The sequence below is a fragment of the Eptesicus fuscus genome, chromosome 23 (genome assembly GCF_027574615.1).
Source record: "Eptesicus fuscus isolate TK198812 chromosome 23, DD_ASM_mEF_20220401, whole genome shotgun sequence".
Lineage (NCBI taxonomy): Eukaryota > Metazoa > Chordata > Mammalia > Chiroptera > Vespertilionidae > Eptesicus > Eptesicus fuscus.
This window is the reverse complement of record NC_072495.1, coordinates 25,986,481-26,007,828: the sequence shown is the minus strand read 5'-3', so window position 1 is coordinate 26,007,828 and position 21,348 is coordinate 25,986,481. Positions and strand designations below refer to the sequence as shown.

Sequence of the window (21,348 nt, the reverse complement as noted above, 5' to 3'; positions counted from 1 at the left end):
GTGGCCCACGGAGAAGGAGGAGACAAGATGGCGGCTCCCGTGGGGCAGCGGTACCTGAGGTGGCTGCGTGAGGTCGCGCCCTGGCGGAGCAGGTACGGAGCTGGTAGGGGGGCGGCCTGGGCCCAGCCGGGGTCGGGAGAGAGGAATCGTGTTTTGTCGCCGGCTCGCCCTGGGGGCGCCCCGGGGGAGACGGGGTCACCCGCCTTCACCTCGAGCTCGCGAGCAGGTGCGACTGCCGCCGCGGAGGGCGGTCGGGGTTTCGTCAGGGTCTGGTCTAAGCGCCCTGGCTTTGCCCTCGCCAGCGAGGTCGACATGGGGATAAGAAAAAGGGACAAAAGGAAGAAGACCAGAGGGAATAAGCCGCGTGCCGCCTTGGAGGCGAGGCGAGGCGAGGCGCGACCGGACGCCTCTCAGGGATCCGTGTTCCTGAAGGGACGGTGTGAGGTGGGGGGAGCACTGGACTGGGAGCCCGTCGGGCGGCTCTCACTTCGGGTTCTTGTTCTTGGAAGCGAGGGGTTTGAGTCCCGTAATCTCAGAGTAGTGGGATGGAACTGGGGTCTCGTTTGCCGAGGCGACTCCCAACTCGTATAGGTCCTTAGAGCTGGAGGACACCCCGAGGCGCCATCCAAATCCGGCTCTTCTTGGAGTTGGCGAAATGGAGGCCCTGGGAGCGGGAGGGACTCGCCAGGACCCCGACCCCGACCCGGGCCTCCCTCCCTCTCTCTCTGTCTCTCTGCAAGGACCTCAGGCTGCCCACCGTGGGAGCAATTATTATTATTATTATTATTATTATTATTATTATTGTCCCCCATAGCTCGGGAAAAGTTGGACTCTCGGAAAATGCGTGAAAACGTTGGCAGGTGTGACTCAGGGTCAGCTGCTTGGTGTGGTTTCTAAGGAGGAAGGTTTGAGACGCGGGCGCTGCGTTTCCTGCAGGGTTCGTTTTATAGGCGTTGACCAAAGCTTGCTCTGTGACCCGAGGCCACCCCTCGCTGTCACTTTGGGAAGTAAAAGACACTGAATTTGCACTGAGCGGGGAGCAAAACTGTCCTGGCCTGGACACGAAAGCTTCGCTCTCCCTTTATTGACTCTGCAGAGGTAGCTCAGGAGGGGCCGCTGCATTGGGGGGTAACTGGTAGGGTTTGAACAGGTGGGTCTCTGTGGTTTCGGTGTTATTACCAGGTGTGCTGCGTGCGTCAGCCATGAATTCTTTTAAACGGTGTCATGAGTTGGGAAGACTAAAAAGTGACATTCCTAAAATATTTTTTGAATGAGGAGGAGGAGGATTTACTCATTGTCATTAAAAATAAAGGGGGAAGTCGCCCGGCCAGTGGCCAGCGTAACTCAGTGGTTGAGCATCAGTCAACCTCAACCTATGAGCCAGGAGGTCACGGTTCGATTCCCAATCAGGGCACATGACCGGGTTGCAGCCTCGATCCCCAATGTGGGGCGTGCAGGAGGCAGCTGGCCAATGATTCTCTCTCATCATTGATGTTTCTCTCTCTCTTCCTCTCCCTTCCTCTCTGAAATCAATAAAATATACATATTTTTTAAAAGGGGGGGAGAGTGGAGTCACACTTTTTAGTACCAATGGAAGTACAAAAGACTAGATTTAGGTGCAGTGATTGGGAGGGATAAGGACTTGGGCACAATAAGATGTCTCAATATTCAAAGGTATTACATATCAAGACAGAAGGCCACTATATTGATACAAAAAACTAAAAGGTAACTTTTTCTTGAGTTTTCAGGAAAGCAGCCTCTGTGAGACCCACAGATGAAAGCCCCCTGTGACAGGGAAGTTTTTCAGTAACTGCGTGATGGGCGACAGGCGATAGAACAAAGAGAAAGCATCATCTAGGGTGAAAACCTGGGGCCATGTTTGATACAAGAATGGGGGTACATATGTATTAGAAATAGAGAGTCCCAGATAAATCCCTATCCTGCTGCCAAGTTCAGACTCAGCAGGTGTAGGCTGGAGCTTAAGTGCCCCCGATAATTCTCAGGTTCGGGCAAGTAAGGACCTGGTGCTTAGGGAGTGGTTGGTTGTGTAAGACTTGCCATCACCAGTCTATGTGGCATCCCTACCACTTCCAGCCATGGTGCCGGGACTATGGGAAGAGTAGGCCTTTCCAGTTGAGTAGGAGAGAGAGAACACCCCAGAAATAGTGTAAGATAGACTGTGAAATAAGGCTGTCAGGAGGCCCGCCAGCTGGTTTTTAGAACTCTCACAGCTTTAGAACACAGGAGAGATTTAACAGCTATAGTTACAATGTTACCACCAGAGGGGATGTTAATATTTTTAGGCCTTGTCGGGCAAACTCATTCGTCAACAGAGCCAAATATCAACAGCACAACGACTGAAATTTCTTTTGAGAGTCAAATTTTTTAAATTTAAACTTCTTCTAACGCCACTTCTTCAACATAGACTCGCCCAGGCCGTGGTATTTTGTGGAAGAGCCACACTCAAGGGGCCAAAGAGCTGCATGTGGCTCGCGAGCCGCAGTTTGCCTAACTGTTAGGGCATCCTCCTAATGCACCAAAGTTTCGGGTTCGATCCCCAGTTCAGGGCACATACAAGAAGCAACCAGTGCATGCATAAATAAGCAGAACAACAAATCAGGGTTTCTCTCCCTCTCTCTCTAAAAATCAATAAGTTAAAAATGTTTTAAATATTTTTATAACTGTGACAATATGGGCACAGACCAGACAGCATGGACACTGGTCATAGACAGTTGACATGGCCATCCCAGTGTGGGCCAGATTAATGTAAACTCTCTTTCTTTTACTGTATCTATAGCGATATATGTAACTTTTAATATGTAGTAATGTGTAACTGGTGCCAGGCCTTGGGCTGAGGGGTTTACATGATTGTCTCAATCTGAGTGAGGTGTAGGTCCTGTTTTTACAGGTAGAGAAACTGAGGCTTGGAATTAGTTAAGAAATTTCCTAAAGTCACGCAGCTAACACGTGGCCGACCTGAGATCTGAGCCCCACAATCAGACTTGAGTGCTTAATCACAGGAGGGGCCTCGACCACCTGCTTCCCGATACCGAGGGAGAGACAGCTGGCTGACCTTGCCCGTTCCTCCTCGGGGCTTCACCTCATTGCCGAGATTGCAGTCCCTTGGAAAACAGACAACCCCTGCATCCATCCAGGTCACAGGCAGCTAACAAGTGAATAAATGCATAGAATCTGTTTCTTTCAGTTCGTGAGAAGTGCTAGGAAGAAAAATAAAGGTTCGACAATAAAGATAAATAAAGGAAGGTAATTGAGGGATTAGAGAGCTTGAGAGGGGCAACTCTTGGGCACAGGGTGGTCAGGACAGACCAAACTGAGGGGCAACATCTGAGCAGAGAACTGAATACGTAAGAAAGTGAGCCACAGAGAGGGGGCTGTGCCAGGGCCCGGGCCGGGGAGGAGCCTGCAACCGAGTGACGTGCCCTTGACCGGAATCGAACCCGGGACCCTTCAGTCCGCAGGTGGACGCTCTACCCACCGAGCCACACCAGCGAGGGCTAAGGACATTTTCGTCCATAACCACAGTACAATGGTCAAAACCAGGCAATTAACATTGATGCCGTAATATTGTTGAATCTATAGACTGTATTCAAAATTTTCCAGTTGATCTAATTGTTTTAACTTAAAAAAACAATGTCTAATGGTTCATTTTTGCTTGATTGTAGCCTCCATCACCGGGAACACACTGCCCTGAGCCATTTTCCACAGCCCTTACGGAAGCTGCCCCTCAGAGCCTTCTCGAAAAGTAAGTAGCAGCCGGAGGCGGTGTCGGCCTCTCCGGCTTCGGGCCGCTCATCAGTTAATTGGGAGACACGGGGCACCTGTTCCTCGGGGTGTGGTTGGAAGTCAAGCACATGTGCCCGGAAGTGCTCACACGCCTGGCACGTGGTCTCACGGAAGCAGTAGCTGTTGTCATCCTTGTTTTTACCGGCTGCCCACAGCCTGTTGTGTGACTGCCATTGAGTGCTGGGCATTTGTTGCCGGTCTTTTCCTGCTGTAGGTGGTGCTATAGTGACATCTCTGCACCTTCGGGATCTGTCGGTGAAGGTAGGACTGCTGAGTCAGGTTTATGTATTTTACAGTTTGGCATCTCCGCCAAATTGCTCCTCAGAGAGGGTAAACCAGTCTCCTCTCTCACAGCAGGACGTGCCGGGTCCACTAGTCCCCCACCCACACTGGGCTAGGAACTCTTTTGATCTTGAAGCAGCTCTGTGAACCCTTTTGAAATGTGTATTGTCCTTATTACCTGAACACCCTTTTCTTCATCACCAAGAGCTGTTTGTCACTGCCAATAGCTGCCTTGGAGTAGAAGGAGTTGGTTAGCGAGAAGAGAAGCGGAAGGCTGTGGTAGTTACAGAAGCGCACCTGGCCGCTGTTGAATTGGGCTGCGTGCGGGAACCCCGGGGAGATGGAGGTGGGGAACCTCCCGCCTTCAGCTGTGCCCTTGGAACTGCAGCAAAGCTGTGCTTTCAGGAAGTGCAGCGGTGGTCAGGAGGGGCGGGCGCTCGCTGCTCACTACTTCCTTTTGGAAGAGGAAAGCAAGCCTTTGAGAGGTGAGAGAGAGAGACCCGTAATCGGAGAAATGCCCGCCGGGGCTCAGTAGAGTGGGACCGGTCAGTGCAGGATGTGGGCTGGTGCAGGGAGGATACAAGTTTTCTCATCACCAGTTATTCCAGAAAGAGAAAAAAGTGTTCTTGCTTTTTGACAAACCCTTCTTGGTGGTCAGAGGTAGAGGATTTAGTTACTGAGGAGTAAGGGTCCACTAGGCATCATCAGAGGGTGGAAGAGGTTAATGACACCCTCACCTGCTCACTGAAAAGAGGAACAGCAGCAACTAGAACCGCCGGAGGGGCAGCGACGCGGGGGCAGGCGCTCCTTCCCTGGACTCGGGCGGACGAAGGGTGCGCTCTGGTTCTGCACAGGCGACTGGAAGTCACTCTAGAGCTTCGGTTGTAGTAACAGTTGTGTTGATCAGTAATGCGCACACCACAGAATTCACCCTTTTAGGTACGCATCTCCGCGTTTGTTAGTGTATTTACAGAGTTGTGCAACTGTCACCACTGTCTGATTCTAGGGCATTTTCACTTCCTCCTTGCCCTCCCATGAAAAACACTCGACCCATTAAACTGTTCCTCCTCATTTCTCCCGCCCTCCTCCCCCAAGCAATCACTAATCACTTATGGTATGTTTCCTATACCGGGTAGCTATAATAATAAAAGCATAATATGCTAATTAGACCAGACAGCCAAACGACCTTCCGGATGTCCTTCCAGATGAAGCCGGTGCCAAGCCCCTTGCACGAATTTTGTGCACCGGGCCTCTAGTTTTATATAAATGGAATCACACAATATACAGCTTTTTGTGGCTGGCTTCTTTTACGTAATGTTTTCAGGTTCATGTTGTAGCATTTGTCAATACTTCATTCCCTTTCATTATCAAATAATGTCCCACTGAATGGATCACCACATCTTGTTTACCCAGTCTCAGTTGGTGGACATTTGGAATGGTTTTTTTTTTTTTGGCCTGTTAGGAATAATGCTTCTGTTGAACATTCTTGTATTTTGCATAGATGTATGTTTCACTTTTTTAAGGTACATACCTAAGAGCAGAATTGCTGGGTTATATGGTAATTTTATGTTTAACATTTTGAGAAAAATGACAAGCTGGTTTTCAAAGTGGCTGCCTTGTTTTGCAATCCCACCAGTCGTGTGAGTGCTCAGTTTCTCCACGTCCTTGCCAACACTTACTATTTCATTATAACCATCCTAGTGGGTGGGAGGAGGTAGCTCCTGTGGCTGGAGTTGCATTTCCCTAGTTACTAGTGATGCTGTATTGATTTGTGAGGCTGCTGTGATAGTCACACACCAAGTGGCCTAAACCATAGAATTCGCTTTTTCGAGGTTCTGGAGACTAGAGGTCCGAGATGAGGGGGTCACGGCTGCTTCCTTCTGACGGCTGTCCATGCCACTGTCTGGCGTCTGGTGGTTTGCGGCCGTCTGGATCCCTTAGCTTACAGAAGCATCATCCCAGTCCCTTCCTTCACCCTCCTGTGGCATTCTCCCTGTGTGCGTGTCTGTGTCCAAATCTCCCGTTTATAAGGACCCCAGTCATGGGATTAGGCCTCATCATGATGGTTTGATTTTAACTTGAGTCCCTGTCGAGACCCTCCATCCCAGTAAGGTCCTCTTCTGAGCTCGGGGGGTCAGGGTTTCCGTATATGAGCTGGGGGACGGGGCACAAGTTCAACCCGTAACAGATGTTGAGCATCTTTTCATGTGCTTATTGGCCACTTGTGTATCTTCTTTGAAGATATGTCTCTTCAAACCCTTTGTACATTTTTAATTTTTTTAATTATTGTTGAACTGTAAGAGCTTATGAGCTTTTGCATTTGAGAACAGTAGTGTCCAGTAAGAACGGGGCGCACTGTTAAAGTAAGGTCAGAGAGGCCCGGTGAGAAAGGGTGCCTGGCCCTCAGTCCTGGGCCCGTGGGGACTGGCTGGCAACCTGGATTAGTGTCTGACCTCTGTGTTGTTCAGTGTTTTCTTCAGTTCTGTGACTGTGGCGGCCATTGGGGTGCATCGTCGTTTCACAGGAAAGATGCTTGACTCTTGCTAATTGATAGAATTTGGAGACAGAAGGGTCCCAAGTAGTGACTCGGGTAGCCCCTGCCTGTCAGATCCCTTCCGAGTCCACTCACCTGCACTGAGGCTTCTGCGATGCATTGACTTCCTGGCCCCCCGTTGGCGCTGGGTTTGCATGACTCGTTCCTGTCCCTTTTCCCAGGCTCAACATTGTCGCTGTTGTTGGTTTTTTGTTCTTACAGGTGCCAGACAAGTGCACACTGCCCCGGCTCGAACCTTGTTCCGGTTGCGCCCCCTGCCGTTTCTGGTTTTGACTGGCGGCGGCGGGTACGCAGGTTACCGGCAATATGAGAAGTATAGGGAGCGAGAGCTGGAGAAGCTGGGATTGGAGATTCCGCCCAAACTCGCAGGTCACTGGGAGGTAGGAATGAGATGGAACCGCCTTGGTTTCTCATCTAGCACAACTGCCCGTCACTTTTAAATGCTCCAAAGTCCAAGTGTTTGAGAAAGTGAGACGCGCTTTCTTGGAGCTCATGTCTCCAGTGGGCTTTGGCCAGATACAGGCGTTCTCTCTTCTGTCCCAGACCTGCCCGGGCTCCGAGTGGGAATGTCCTGCTGTTGAAACCCTCAGAGCTCCTGCCTTATATTGGGGCCGGCCTTCTGGCCGTTCACGCCTTCTCAGGCTGAGGATGAGCTAAAACGGTTGGATTTTGGGGATGTGGTTAAGTTCTCACCAGAAACCAGACTGAAATAACCAAATCCTTTGTCCTTGTTGCTCAAATGCTCCCCTCTAGAGGGCCACGTGGGAGGGCCAGGCTGCAATACTGTTGACCCGTGTGTGATGCGTAACGAGCTGCCTTACTCACCTGTGCTTCCCGGGACCGCCCCTGACTTAGAGCAGATACTCAGTAAATGCCGAAATCGAATATAAATGTGTACGTTTAGAAACTGCCTCCTTTGCAGCTATATTTAACAAATGAAAAATACAAAATACCAATCGGCCTTGGCAGCCTGGGCGAAAGAGGGGGAAAGGGAAGACGTGCCGGTGTTGGGAATGATGCACGGGTGTCCTCGTGAGCCGCCGCATCCATGTTGGTGATCCAGCTCGGCTGAGCCAGGGCCGGGCGTCTGCGAGTCCCATGTGCTCCTCAGTGTGAACTAGGCCGTCACTTTCTGTCTGGGTCTTTGTGTCTTCAACGGTAAACCGTGGGTCACCGGCTGGAGGGGCTCGGCTGAGCGTCGTCCTGGGCGCCCAAAGGTTGCAGGTTCAGTCCCCAGCAGGGCAGGACGAAGGCAGCGATGAATGTTTCTCACGTCGATGCTTCTCCCCCTCCTCTCTCCCCAACATGTCCTTGGAGGACTTGAAAACAACAGCAGTGGGTCGGATTGGAACATGACTCCAGCTCTGACAGCTTATCTAGGAATTGTTGGCGTTACCTGCTACATATTCCGTAGGCTTCCTCCAAAATCCTGTTTTGGCTCTTGGTGTTGACCCTCTTCCTCCAGGAGAATTCAGTGGGATGGTTTCACTAGGCTTCCCTCAGTCCTGAAACTGCCTTAGTCCGCAGGCCATGCAGAGCGCAATGTGGCTGCACCCTGACAGGTGTCTGTCTGTCCTCGTGTCTGCCGTCATGTGCCGTGGCCTTTGTGGTAACCCACCAGACCCAGAGACCGGAGGCTCTCTGTCCTCGGGCTCCGTCTCCCATGGCCTCCTGGTCTCCTCAGCTCCAGTGTGCTGAGACTGACCTCATGACTGTCCTCACGTGTGAAAGCCAGGCTGCCTCTCTGGCCCCAGCATTTGTCCGGCTGACTCACCCGGTGACGAGCTCACAGGCCCCAGGAAATCCCCACTCATTTCAAGAGAAGGTCCATTTGGGAGGAATTGGCTCGTTCCAACGTCATGACAGACCAGTGTCAGCTCTTTTCTCAGCGCCCGCCATAGATGAGGCAGGGCCTGAAAGGTGACTGTTTATAATGAGGGCGGGGCTGGTTAGCTCAGGGGTCACCCGGTGACCTCCTGGTTCATGGGTTGACGCTCAACCACTGAGCCACGCCAGCCGGGCACACTGTTTACTCTTCAGTGTCCTTGGTTACGGACGATAGGGTTTGGGATTTACTGGATGGTTGTAAACTGCTTGGCCTTTACTCTGGACCGGGTTAGCCCTGCTGTTGTGCTGAGCCTTAGTCACTAAGGGGCGGCGCTCGGGGTGCCTACTCCATGCCCTGTGTTCTGCGAGGACTCTCCCCGGCCTGCTGCAGTGCAGGTGCCTCCTGACCCTGGTGAGCGCTGGGAACGGGCTCGCAGCTCCATTGCTCGGTGGACCTCCTGCAAGTTAAGCACCTGCGTGTGCAGGGCTTTGAGGCGGGCAGAGCCTCTGGAACCCTGTGGGTTACGGGTTTCCTCTCTGCGGGCTCCTCTCTTCTCCACCTCAGAGAGCCCAGCAGCTCCTCTCGTTACAGACTAGCGGGACGCATCTCAGCAGGGGCACTCGGAGGGTTTTTGTAAATTACCATTTTTCAAGGATTCTGGGACCAATTCCAACATTTGCGTGTCGTTTGGGGGTGTATTTCCCACACCAGCAAACTGTCACACTAGCTGGGTGCCCTGCAGTGTAACTCGATTCTGACAGTGTCTGCCCGGAGCGTAAGATGCTGGGTTACGGGGTTCTGCGTCTGGGTGGCAGTTGAGGTTTTAGATGCACCGTCCTCTTGTCCCCATGAGTCAGAAAGCGGGAGCAGAGCCTCTGAAGTACCTCCTAACGAGGGGTGGGGGGTGTGTGGCACTGTGCCCCTAAAGCTACTGGGGGATGCCAGGCGTGGTGACTCCAGGGTTTCCTGGGAACGTCGGGCGATGTGAGTGCCACGCCGGATGACATCTGGTGACAAGCTCCCCTCGGTCTCTGCCGTTGCCTGTTGGGTCCTTTCTTGGCCTGAGGACAGAGGGGCGCGTGGTGGGAAAGCCGGCCGATGACACGGGGCCTTGGGGAAGAAGCAGCCCACACGGCCCTCCTGCAAGCCACGGAGGTGCCACCAGGGAGGCGAAGAGCTCCCGGACCCCAGCCCGGCCTGCAGCCTGGCACGCGGAGTGCTGGCCGCCCGCCCTGCCTGAGGGTGGCTCCTCTGGCCTGTGTCTGGACTCAGGTCCGGTCTGACCTTAAGTCTTCCATCCGTTGTGAGTTTATTCCTGCACATGCACCTGTTTTCTCCGTCAGGCTGCGGGCCACCCTTCCTCGGAGCCACGGAGGGGCTCCCCGTGCGCCAGAGAAGCCTGTGGGCTGCAGGGCTGCCGAGACACTGGCGCGCTCCGCCTTCCTGGTGCCCCGGCGCTCGGCGGGGAGCTGCAGGGGTGACTTGGAGGGGGGTCTGTCCGCACGTGCTGGGGGCCAAGAGGCCTGAGGCCGCAGAGCCCCCAGTGGTGAGAGGTGGCGCTCCCACCCGCGGGAGTTCAGAGGAAATGAAGGACCCGGTTGGCCGGAAGGGGCCCGTTCAGAGTGGGAAGTCAACTCACCAAGGGCTTTGTTTTCCCAGAAATGATCTGTCCGCCATTGTCCGGAATCCAGAAGGCGTTTCCCTGCTGAACCGCGGGTGGAGGAGGTGGGGCCGGCTGGGAGGCTGATCCCAGGCAGACCTGGGCGTGTTTATGACTTCTCTGAACACCATCCCCTGAGGGGCTTGGAGTGTCACAATGAGCTCTGGGGGGTGGTGTGGAGCCGCCTGATTGGTCATTTTACCTCCACTCAGCAAATGAGGAGCTGGCCTCTCCACCCACTGACTTGTGCTGGTCCAGGTGGGCCGGCCGGCCGGTGCTGGAGGCTCCCAGGACCTTCTGCTGTTGGCGTGCCTGCGGCCAGCATCCTGTGCCGGCCTCTCTGTGCTTTCGCTCCTTTTTGTCTCGTCTCACGTGGCGTTTGCTTGGAGTGTGGAGGTGAGAAGGGGTCTGACGCCTCCGCAGGGCTCATAGAATGCTGGGAGCCCAGGCTGGGCCTCAGCGGGTCCCGCCCTCTGCTCCTGCTGGTGCGGGGTGCCCAGGTCCCGCCCTCTGCTCCTGCTGGTGCGGGGTGCCCGGGTCCCGCCCTCTGCTCCTGCTGGTGCGGGATGCCCAGGTCCCGCCCTCTGCTCATGCTGGTGCGGGATGCCCAGGACGCCCTCTGCTCCTGCTGGTGCGGGATGCCCAGGACGCCCTCTGCTCCTGCTGGTGCGGGATGCCCAGGACGCCCTCTGCCCCTGCTGGTGCGGGATGCCCAGGACGCCCTCTGCCCCTGCTGGTGCGGGGTGCCCAGGTCCCGCCCTCTGCTCCTGCTGGTGCGGGATGCCCAGGTCCCGCCCCTCTGCTCCTGCTGGTGCGGGATGCCCAGGACGCCCCCTGCTGGTGCGGGGTGCCCAGGACGCCCTCTGCCCCTGCTGGTGCGGGGTGCCCAGGTCCCGCCCTCTGCTCCTGCTGGTGCGGGATGCCCAGGACGCCCTCTGCTCCTGCTGGTGCGGGGTGCCCAGGACGCCCTCTGCTCCTGCTGGTGCGGGGTGCCCGGGTCCCGCCCTCTGCTCCTGCTGGTGCGGGATGCCCAGGACGCCCTCTGCTCCTGCTGGTGCGGGGTGCCCAGGACGCCCTCTGCTCCTGCTGGTGCGGGGTGCCCGGGTCCCGCCCTCTGCTCCTGCTGGTGCGGGGTGCCCGGGTCCCGCCCTCTGCTCCTGCTGGTGCGGGGTGCCCGGGTCCCGCCCTCTGCTCCTGCTGGTGCGGGATGCCCAGGTCCCGCCCTCTGCTCCTGCTGGTGCGGGGTGCCCAGGTCCCGCCCTCTGCTCCTGCTGGTGCGGGGTGCCCGGGTCCCGCCCTCTGCTCCTGCTGGTGCGGGATGCCCAGGACGCCCTCTGCTCCTGCTGGTGCGGGGTGCCCAGGACGCCCTCTGCTCCTGCTGGTGCGGGGTGCCCAGGACGCCCTCTGCTCCTGCTGGTGCGGGGTGCCCAGGACGCCCTCTGCTCCTGCTGGTGCGGGGTGCCCAGGACGCCCTCTGCTCCTGCTGGTGCGGGGTGCCCAGGTCCCGCCCTCTGCTGGTGCGGGATGCCCGGGTCCCGCCCTCTGCTCCTGCTGGTGCGGGGTGCCCAGGTCCCGCCCTCTGCTCCTGCTGGTGCGGGATGCCCAGGACGCCCTCTGCTCCTGCTGGTGCGGGATGCCCAGGTCCCGCCCTCTGCTCCTGCTGGTGCGGGGTGCCCAGGTCCCGCCCTCTGCTCCTGCTGGTGCGGGATGCCCAGGACGCCCTGAGGCAGCAGCCTCCCGTTGCCTCCCTGCTCCCACCGCGGCAGCCAGGTCTCCGGGTTGCCTGGAGAAGGTGCTGGTCCAGTGAGGACAGGCCCTGGTCAGCTGCCGTCTCCTCACAGCCCGAGGCGCCTCTCCTGTCCTAGGAACCACATTGCTGAGAAACCACCTTCTCGGCGGGAGAACTGGGCTTGGTTCTGTTCGGAGCCTGAGCCAGAAGACGGCGCCTCGGAGCGGTGTGGCCGGCACACGCAGCAGCCAGGCTCCTGATCCTGCCTGTCTGTGGTCCAAGGGTCTTCCTGGCAGCCCTGCCCTGGTCGGATATGTTCAGTGCGTCATCCCATCCATGTGGACTGGGCGGGCATGCGGATGTGGCTGCGCTGGCCCCACAGGCTAGGGGTCTGCCGTCTGGTGTAGGAAGGCAGGTCTGACACTGTGTGTACAACGGAAACTAATCTAAAATAACGGTGACTGTTACCTGTGACAGGAAAATCAAACAAGACGGGGCCAGCTCACCCCACATGTTCTCCGTCCCGCGTGCTCCGCCCAGGGGCACACCTGGCCCCTGGGCTTGTCTGCTGGTCTACCCCGGGATTTTGTGCATCAGGCGTGGCCCACCCACCGTGAACTGGAGGAGAGGAAGTCGGGGGGGCGGGGGGAGGGCGGGCAGCCTGTGTCTTCAGGAGGGGGTGTGGGAAGGAGCAAGGACTCGGTTACCTTCTGTTTCGCTTTCTCACTTGGGGGCTAGACAAGTCTCCTTAGTCCAGAGGAGTCACAGGCACCTGAAGGCCCAGCCTGCCCAGAGGGGTGGGTGTGGGGAGGGGGTCAGGGAGGCAGCTGCCCAGACGCCAGCCCCTGCTGAGGACCACGTCTCCCAACGCCCGCCGTGTCACTGGGGAAGTGCCTTGACTGATCCGCAGGGTGCTGTCTCCTCTTGCCCTTAAAGGGCCCCGGGCAGGCAGGCGGGGGGCGGAGCACAGCTCCGGTGTCTGGTGTCCGCCCTTCTGTCCCTGTCTGAGTGGCTGGAGGCGGAGCCCTGCTCACCAACCCCAGGCTTTGGTGGCGGAGCAGCGGCTCCCAAGTGGGGCGCAGCCCGGAAGCCAGCGGGACGGGACCACCTGCCGGTGAGTGAGCTGGGCTCCTCCTCCACACCCGGCTGGGAGGCCGCCAGCCCCCGCGGTTCAGGGCACACCTTCAGGGCTTGGGGCCTGAGGCCTGGGGGCCCAAGGAGCCCACCCCCCAGTCCCCACCAAGTAGCGCGCTTCCCCGGCCCACGGCCGCCCTGGGCCGGCTGGATGAGCTCACTTCCTCTGCACCGTCGGGCCTCAGGGCCGAGAAAGGGGAAGTGCCTCCAGCTGAGAGCTCGGCTGGCTTCCTCTGTGCCCCCTCCCCGAGGGCCTGGGGCGGGTGGGGGGCGCGCACTGTTCGCTGAGAGCTCTGCTGGCTTCCTCTGTGCCCCCCTAGGGCTTGGGGCGGGCGGGGGGGTGGGGGGGGGCTGCACTGTTCTTCAGCGGGACCTGGGACCTGGCGGTGTCAGTACTTGTCGCCCTCCCTGCCGGCCCCGGGGACTGCCTGAGAGGAGGGCCTTTCCTTTGGGGGAGCCCTGTCCCACCCCGGCTGCCCCTGGGCCATCTCTGCTTCCGAGTCTCTTGCCCAGGCCTCCGAGACGGCCCACCCACATCACGGGAGACCCACTGCCCCGCTCCTTCCTCGTGAAGCTTTGCCCGTTTCTAGCCCGGTGGCCGCCTTAGGGGAGCTGGGGGGAGCGGCTCTGCCCTCCAGGGTGGGGCACAAAGTCAGGCCGGTGCACACGTTTAGGGGGCACGGGGTTCTGCTGAGGCTTCGAGAGGGGTGATCTGGCACCCAGGGAGAGTCCCACTCGAGGTGCAGCAGAAGATTCCGGGGGCTGTCGGGCCCTGTGTGCGCAGGGAGAGCCTCTTAGGGGGCGCAGGGTGGACAGTTCTGAGACCTGAGTGCCAGGTCCTGGGAGCCGGGTGGCCCACGCCCACACCCACCCACGTAGCTGGTCACCGGCCTGGGTCAGTCCGTCCTCCGTGAGGTGGAGTGTCCATTCCACTGAGGGGACAGCCCCATCGCCCGGGTTAGTGAGGTGGACGGGGACATGGCAGCACTGCTCAGTGTGAACCCCCAGAACAGCACGGCATGTCCTCCCGCTGGCCTGGCGGCCCCGGCCAGAGTGCTGTCCCTGCTCCCAGGCACAGCCGGGAGGGCAGAGGCGGGCAGGCGTGGGCTCCGTCTGGTTCCCCGCGGGCAGCCTCGGCCCTGTTCCTTCCACCGCCCAGTGGAGGACATCTCTGTCCCCCAGACTGAGCTCCCTCCCCTGTGGGCGGGGAGGTCTGGGGGACCATGAAATCCCAGCACGAGCCTCTGCTTGGAGGATGAAGAGAAGCGGGTTTGTCTGTGGCTCGACTGTGCCTTTCTGACACGACCGCGTGCTGCGTGGCCACCATGGCCGTGAGCAGCACCGGCAGGTGGCGGCTGGGCCCCCTCCCCGGCCCCACGAGAATCCGAGCTTTCCAGTTTCTAGAGGCAGGGAGGGAACCCCGTCCTGGAAGCCACGCACCAAACGTAGCCCCGACTGCCAGCACCCTCTGGGCCTGTTTGCTTGGGGAGCAGAATGGCGCCAAGGCCTGGTGGACCGGGGAGGGTGGGGCACGCTCAGCTTGTGGGTGGTGTGGTTGAGGCGGCCTGACCATCAGGGATAGGACGGCCAGCTGGAGATCCCAGCCTGAGGCAGGGGTGTCCATGGGGCTGTGGGCCTGTCCCTCAGGGCCAGAGGAGGCACGTGCCTTCATCTGCTTCCGGGTGAGGCCTGGCCCCCCACAGAGAACTGACCCTGCCATCGCTGGTCGGGGCCAGGGGCCTGGGGCGGGGTCTGGACCTGCTCTGGGCTGGGTGGCCAGGCTTTGCTGTCTCCTCGGTCAGGGCAGAAATCCACGCTCAGGTCCAGACTTAGGCAGCCTGGTCCTGGCTCCCATGGGCCCCTGCGCACCTGGCAGGTGAGAGCTGGCCTTTTTCTCTGGCTGAGGTGGGTTTGCTGGGTGTCATGGTCCCGCTTGTATGATAGAGCGTGTCGAGTTGGGGCCTCCGTGTGGGTCACAGTGCGCTGGCCATGTGGGGCCCTGGGTGGGTGAGTCCTCTGCCTTCAGAGCTGCTCTGGAGCCACGCTGCGTGTACGGAAAGATGGCCCGCCCCCTGCCCCCTGCCCCCTGCCGGCCTGCACCTGGGGCCGGAGGCCAGGCTGATGGGGCGTCCTCCCGGGGCCTTGACTTCAGGGCTGAGGCAGCAGCCACCTGGAGTGTTTGCTCTTCTTCCCTGGTATCTGTGAGGCTGCCGGAAGGGCTTGGAGGAGGCACTGTGTCCTCCCCTCGCCGAGCGCCCGGCCAGAGTGCTGTCCTTGTTCCCAGTACCGATGGGGAGGGCAGAGGCGGGCAGGGATGAGCTCAGTCCTGGCCCGGTCCCAGCTCCATGCCCGTTTTCCTTGATGTCACCTGGGTGCTCCCAGTATGGGGGGTCCCGGGCATGGGCCAGGAGGCAGAGCCAGAGCTGGTCAGATGCCCAGGGTCTCACCAGGCCCACCTCTCCGCCTCCCCTCCCTCATTCCTCAGATGCTACTTTGTCACCTGAATGGAAAATGGGTCAGGTCTGGGCAAGGGAGGGGCCTCCCGAGGCGCAGACTGGGCGACGCTGGGCGCCTGCCTGGAGCGCAGGGCTCAGATTCCCTCAGATTCCCGCTTGTGCTCCTTGAGCCCAGGGGGGCCGGTCCCCTCCCTGCCGAGGCTCACTGGAGCAGGCTGGTGGCCAAGCTGGGGACAGCGTGGGCCGAGCTCAGGGCCGGTGCTGCAGGCCCAGCAGGTGTGTGACCGGAGCCTGTCTTTGCAATAGTCCCTGCTCCACCCAGTGGTCTCTGAGCCGAGGAAGCGGCCCACCAGCCATCTTTGAGCAGTGACAGCCCAGGAGCTCCTGGGGGGAAGGGCGGAAGGAGGAGGAACAAAGGCGGTCGTGCTGGCGCCGCCTCCCTGCCCGCCCACCATGTGTCAGTCAGAGGCGAGGCGAGGACCGGAGCTCAGCACGGCGAAATGGTGAGATGCTGCCAGCGGCCTCCTAACCCTGCTGTTCCCCGCCACGACCTCCACAAGGTCAGAGTTCATGTCCAGCGGCCCCGAAGTGGAGGTGGCGGCAGGGGCCCCGGGACTCCCCCGCGGTTGGAGGGGCCCGGCCTTGGGGGCCTCAGTCGGAGAGCCCGCTTCAGGTACTGGGAAGGCGGAGCGGGCTGGTGGCCCAGTGTCTGCGCTGCTCCTAACGGCTGCGCCCCCACCCCGTTTGGGGGCAGCTCTTCCAGGATTGGTCCCTGTGCTGCTGCAGGGAGCAGGGCGGGTGGGGGCAGGGGGACGGGGGAGCGGGGATTTGTCTGGCTTTGCTTGGCCTCCACCACCAGCCAGGCCTTTTTAAAAAACAGTGGTGGGGGGAGGGGGGAGTCCCCGGAGCCATGGATGCGGCAGTGCCGTCGCTGACCTGGGCCTGGCCATGGCTGGGTTCTCCGTGTTTGCTGCTTTCAGTATCAGCTGAGCTGCCTTTGTTCCTTGGTTTGGTCAACAACGGGGGGCAGAGGACACCGCTCCTCTGGGCCTGCCCGGGCAGATGGGGGACTTAGGTGATCCAGTTGAATGCAGTCTGTTTGCAGATGAGGAGACTGAGGCCCGGGGACATGCTCGGAGGGTGGCAGTGTGGCCTGACTGGGGCTTCGGCACAGAGGGGAGACGGGCCTCCCTGATGGGCCTCAGGAGGCCCGGGTTCTGGGGAAAAGGCTGCACCGAGCTGAGTGCGCTGGGCTGAGGCTGGGGCGGCTCGGGCCAGGGGTGTGGCAGATTCCCCCGGCAGTTTGCGATGGGTTTTGGAGAAGCTGACTGGTGTAGAGTGGCCATGCTGATGGATGGAGCTGTACTGCGAGGGGGTTGTTTTCCTCTGTGATCTTGTCAGTCCCAACCCCTTACCTCGTCAGAGGAGGAAGTAAGAGGCCTGGAGCCACCATCGGTTCCCCGGGTCCTCGGTGGGCAGTACCAGTAGCTCCCGCCCCCGCAGTGCGCGGCTATGCCGAGGGGCGCTGGGCGATCAGACTGCCTGCTGGTGCCCAGGAGGGCGGGGCTAGGTGGTGCTTAGCCCTGAAGGGCCTCCCAGGGCCTGTCCTGTGTTCAGAGGCCGGACCTCACCCTGAGTCTCAGCTGCCGACAGGCACCTGTCCTCCCGGCCGCGGGCAGGTGTGAGGGGCTGGGACTTGAGCTGCCAACCAGAGGCGGCCAAGCCACCGGTTCAGAATGGGGTTGGGATGCGGGGCTTCCTTGAGGCGAGCTTGCTGAGGGTGGGTGGGGCTCCCAGTCCCTCCCAGACCCCGGCTGCTGACCCGTCCCGCGTGGCCATTGCCTGCAGGTTGCACTTCCCCCAGCTGGCCCTGCGACGGAGGCTGGGACAGCTGAGCTGCATGTCCAGACCTGCGCTGAAACTGCGCTCCTGGCCCCTGACGGTCCTCTACTACCTCCTGCCCTTCGGTGCCCTCAGACCGCTCAGCCGGGTGGGATGGAGGCCCGTGAGCAGGGTAAGTGTGTGCAGGCTGCTGGCCGGGCCCACCCGGGCAGCCTGAGGTAGGGACCAGACCTAGGAGACCGTTGTCATTGAGGGGTCTGGCTGTGGGGCTGAGCCTGCCAGGCGGGGTGCTAAAGGCGGTGGCTGTGTGGTCCTGCCGACAGGTGACTGAGGGCCAGCTCTGCCTGCATTTGCGCCATGTGGGGGCTCTGCGGCTAGAAGGAACCCACCTGGGCATTCAGAAAACGGTGGTGGTCTGATTTCCTTGTTCAGGGAGGAGTGAGCTTAGAGGTAATTTTGAGAAAAATCTAAATTAATTGCTGGATGCCAGAGGGCGGTCCAGGAAGGCTGGAGCCTGTGTGGGCCCCTTGGGGAAGGGGGTGCCTTTGAGGACATGGGAGCCCGGGCAGTTCCCTGAAGGGCAGGCGGCCCTAAGGAGGAGACCCTGCTCCTGGCCCTTGGACAGCCCAGGTGGGGTGTCTGGAGGCTTGAAAGCTACGGAGCTCTGGACATTAGATCTGAGGTCACAAGGCAGCTGTGGCCACTCCAGTGTACAAGCGTCCGCTGTGAGTTCTGGGAGCCAGGCATTCAACACCTAGAGGTGGTTAAGTTGGAATGAAATTGCTTTTACCTTGGGGACTTGGTTCTGTTCAGACAACAGCCACCAATTAGCAGTCCCATATGTCAGCGGCACCTAGAAGGGTCACCTGGCCCAGAAAGAGGCTGGTTCCCTTGTCCCACCTGGGAGGAGCCCCAGGTGTGACCAGCCGTGTGGCCTGGCCCATCACAGGAGGATGCCTGCTGGGCGGGCTCAGCAGGGCATGTCCAGGACTTGGCGAGTGACACAGCGCATCTGCATGTCAGAGGCCCTGACCGTGGAGGGGGAGTGTGTCCTGTTAGGACAGGGAGTCACTTTGGGCTGCAGGGCCTCCTGCCACAGTCTGTCTGACAGTATCAGATCCATTCAGCCCCCTCCCCTTCAAGAAACAAGACTGCGCTGGCCAGTCTCTCCCCGGGGACTAGGACGGCTGCTGGGTTTGCGTGAAATGACAAACCCCCGAGGTGTAAGTCCCGGTGTCGGTCTGGGCCAGGACTTAGTCCGTGAGACCCCTTTGCAAGCTCAGTCTGGTTCCTAGTGAGAAACCACATCACAAAGCCAATGTGGGGTGCCCAAGGCCTCTGGAGGGGGCCCCCCTGGAGGGGGGCAGTGGGCTCGCGGGGTGGCTGACTCACCCACCCGCCTGTGGCCTGCAGGTGGCGTTGTACAAGTCGGTGCCCACGCGCTTGCTGTCGCGGGCCTGGGGTCGCCTTAACCAGGTGGAGCTGCCGCACTGGCTGCGCCGGCCCGTCTACAGCCTGTACATCTGGACCTTCGGGGTGAACATGAAGGAGGCCGCCGTGGAGGACCTGCACCACTACCGCAACCTCAGCGAGTTCTTCCGGCGCAAGCTGAAGCCGCAGGCCCGGCCCGTGTGTGGCGTGCACAGCGTGGTGAGGCCTGGGCCTGCCTTCACTCCTCCCTCCAGAAACGGGATGTAGCCTGTGCCTTTGGGAACCAGTCCCAACAGCCTCCACGGGTGGGCGTTCCTGCCCTGCGTCCCCTCCCCTCCCCTCCCCTCCCGGCACTAAGACCCTCCTTCCTGCCCTTCCAGATCAGCCCGTCCGATGGGAAGATCCTCAACTTTGGGCAGGTGAAGAACTCGGAGGTGGAGCAGGTGAAGGGGGTCACCTACTCGCTGGAGTCGTTCCTGGGCCCGCGTGCCTCTGTGGAGGACCTGCCCTTCCCACCAGGTGGGTCCTGGCAGGGCTGCCCTGTTGCAGTGTGGCTGGCCTGAGGTCAGAGGGTAAAGGTCGGGAAGGGGACACAGGGAAGGCTGTCGGAATTGATGGCCCCTGGGCCAGGGATCACTCTGCCCAGCGCTTCAGGGCCTCCTTGGAGCCCGAGTCCCAATGACAAACAGGCCCCACGCTGGGGCACTGCCCGTCTGACAGCCTGGCCCTGTGTCCCCCGACAGCCGCCTCCTGCAGCTCCTTCCGGAGCCAGCTGGTCACCCGAGAAGGGAACGAGCTCTACCACTGCGTCATCTACCTGGCCCCCGGCGACTACCACTGCTTCCACTCGCCCACCGACTGGACCGTGTCCCACCGGCGCCACTTCCCAGGTAGGCCAGGCCGGCACGGCCGAGAGCTGCCTGAGCCCCACATGCCCTCGGCTTCTGGGTCTCAGGGACCCGGCCCCCCCAGTGTTTGCGATGACACGAGTGACCCTGGGCGGCTGGGCCTCCCGCCGGGTGGAGAGTAGCAGTGTCCCCGCTGTCCCAGGCTCCCTGATGTCCGTGAACCCCGGCATGGCCCGCTGGATCAAAGAGCTCTTCTGCCACAACGAGCGGGTGGTCCTGACCGGGGACTGGAAGCACGGCTTCTTCTCGCTGACAGCTGTGGGGGCCACCAACGTGGGCTCCATCCGCATCTACTTTGACCGGGTAAGCAGAACCCAGGCCATCGGGGTCCCCTGCGCAGCCAGATCTGTCAGCACCAGTTCTGACCCCTGCCCCTCCCTGGAGGTGGCTGGAGAGGGAGGGCCTTTCTCGGTGTCGGTTTGTGACTGCCCCTTGCCCCCTCGGGTGCCGGTCTCGCACTTTCATTTGTGCTGGAGGACAGTCGGGTCTGACCCCTCAATGGCCGGCCTAGTTCGCAGTGGGCGTCGGGCACTGTCTGGTTAGACGCCGGCCCCTGGGCTGAGCTGCTGTGCCCGCCTCCCTGTGCTGAAGGTCCAGGGAGCCAGCCTCCACATGCCCTGCCTCTGCCTCCCCAGGACCTGCACACAAACAGCCCGCGGTACAGCAAGGGCTCCTACAACGACTTCAGCTTCGTGACCCAGGCCAACAGGGAGGGCATCCCCATGCGCAAGGGCGAGCACCTGGGCGAGTTCAACCTGGGCTCCACCATCGTGCTCATCTTCGAGGCCCCCAAGGACTTCGACTTCAAGCTGAAAGCAGGACAGAAAATCCGGTTTGGGGAGGCCCTGGGCTCCCTCTAGGGCCTCTCCTGGCTGCCGCTGCTGAGGGACCTAAACAGAAATGGGAGAGTGTGAGGAACCTCCTCAGCTGTCTGGAGGGGACTCTCAGGACCAGGGGTCTGACCAGGCAGGACCTGGGTGACCTCTGCTCCTGCTGTCCCAGAGGTGCGGGCGCGGCCAGAGCCCGGTCATGCCCAAGACCCACGTCATCCCTCTGCTCACCCTAAAGAGAAAGTAAGTGTCGGGCTGATCAGATTCCCTTTCAGAGAAGTTTTAGCCCCATTTGCATAAACCAGAGCCCTGCCTCTCCTGGCTGAGCGTTCTGTTGGTCTCGGTTTGTTAAGGTGGTAAGTGGTCCTGGACCTTTTTGCTGCTCCTCCCATCACTACCTTTGGCCTCCCCTCCCGGCTGAGTGCCTCCTGGCACTGACTGGGCCGCCTGCCCGCGCAGGATCCCCAGCCATAATGTAACTGCTTTGTTTCCAAACCCGCACACCTGCTCTCTGGGAAGGCCTTCCTCTTCACACCGGTGGCGACTGCGGCACCGACTCAGCCAGGTCTCCCGAGGATGGTGACGAGACGAGGCCCTTTGCAGACCTGGGTGACCCGGAGCTGTCGAGGCTGGTTACTGAACCCCGACTAGTGTCCCGTGTGAATGGGGCAGGCAGGTAGTCGTGGCCACACAGGCTAGGGGAGAACTTGCGTCCCCCCATCACCCCCCAGATCCAGCCCTCCGTTAAATAGGGGGAAGTTGCTGCTGTTGGTTCGGGGGCGGATGCTGGAGACAGAGGAGCCCTGGCGCACTGGGTGGGAGGCAGGGCCGGTGCCTAGAAACCCTGTCCCAGGTGGTGGGCATGCGTCCTTGGGGAGCCACTGAGGTGG

The 21,348-nt window shown here is 59.9% G+C and overlaps 1 protein-coding gene across 5 annotated transcripts; it reads left to right on the top strand.

Annotated features, from left to right (window-relative positions):
* Positions 1-20,781, top strand: PISD (phosphatidylserine decarboxylase). 5 transcript variants are annotated; one of them, XM_028146702.2, is made up of 8 exons: positions 1-92; positions 3,684-3,763; positions 6,842-7,020; positions 18,703-18,939; positions 19,101-19,239; positions 19,464-19,610; positions 19,771-19,931; positions 20,264-20,781. In XM_028146702.2, the coding sequence occupies exons 1-8, from the start codon at positions 28-30 to the stop codon at positions 20,486-20,488; spliced, it is 1,233 nt and encodes a 410-aa protein (XP_028002503.2). In that variant the 5' UTR covers positions 1-27; the 3' UTR covers positions 20,489-20,781. The 5 variants fall into 5 exon arrangements, with proteins under 5 accessions (XP_028002503.2, XP_054568424.1, XP_028002504.1 ...); XM_054712449.1 differs by lacking the exons at positions 1-92; positions 6,842-7,020 and adding exons at positions 15,754-15,950; positions 17,296-17,461 and having other exon boundaries at positions 3,704-3,763; XM_054712448.1 differs by lacking the exons at positions 1-92; positions 3,684-3,763; positions 6,842-7,020 and adding exons at positions 10,343-10,524; positions 15,754-15,950; positions 17,296-17,461.
* Positions 20,782-21,348: the final 567 nt, after the last annotated feature.

What these genes read in the sequence shown, in the direction of transcription:
- PISD (XM_028146702.2), top strand. Translation starts at nt 28, where the DNA reads ATGGCGGCTCCCGTGGGGCAGCGGTACCTGAGGTGGCTGCGTGAGGTC. An exon ending in AACTCGCAGGTCACTGGGAG is followed by an intron (nt 7,021 to 18,702) that starts GTAGGAATGAGA and finishes TGTGGCCTGCAG; the next exon opens with GTGGCGTTGTACAAGTCGGT. An exon ending in TCCGCATCTACTTTGACCGG is followed by an intron (nt 19,932 to 20,263) that starts GTAAGCAGAACC and finishes CTGCCTCCCCAG; the next exon opens with GACCTGCACACAAACAGCCC.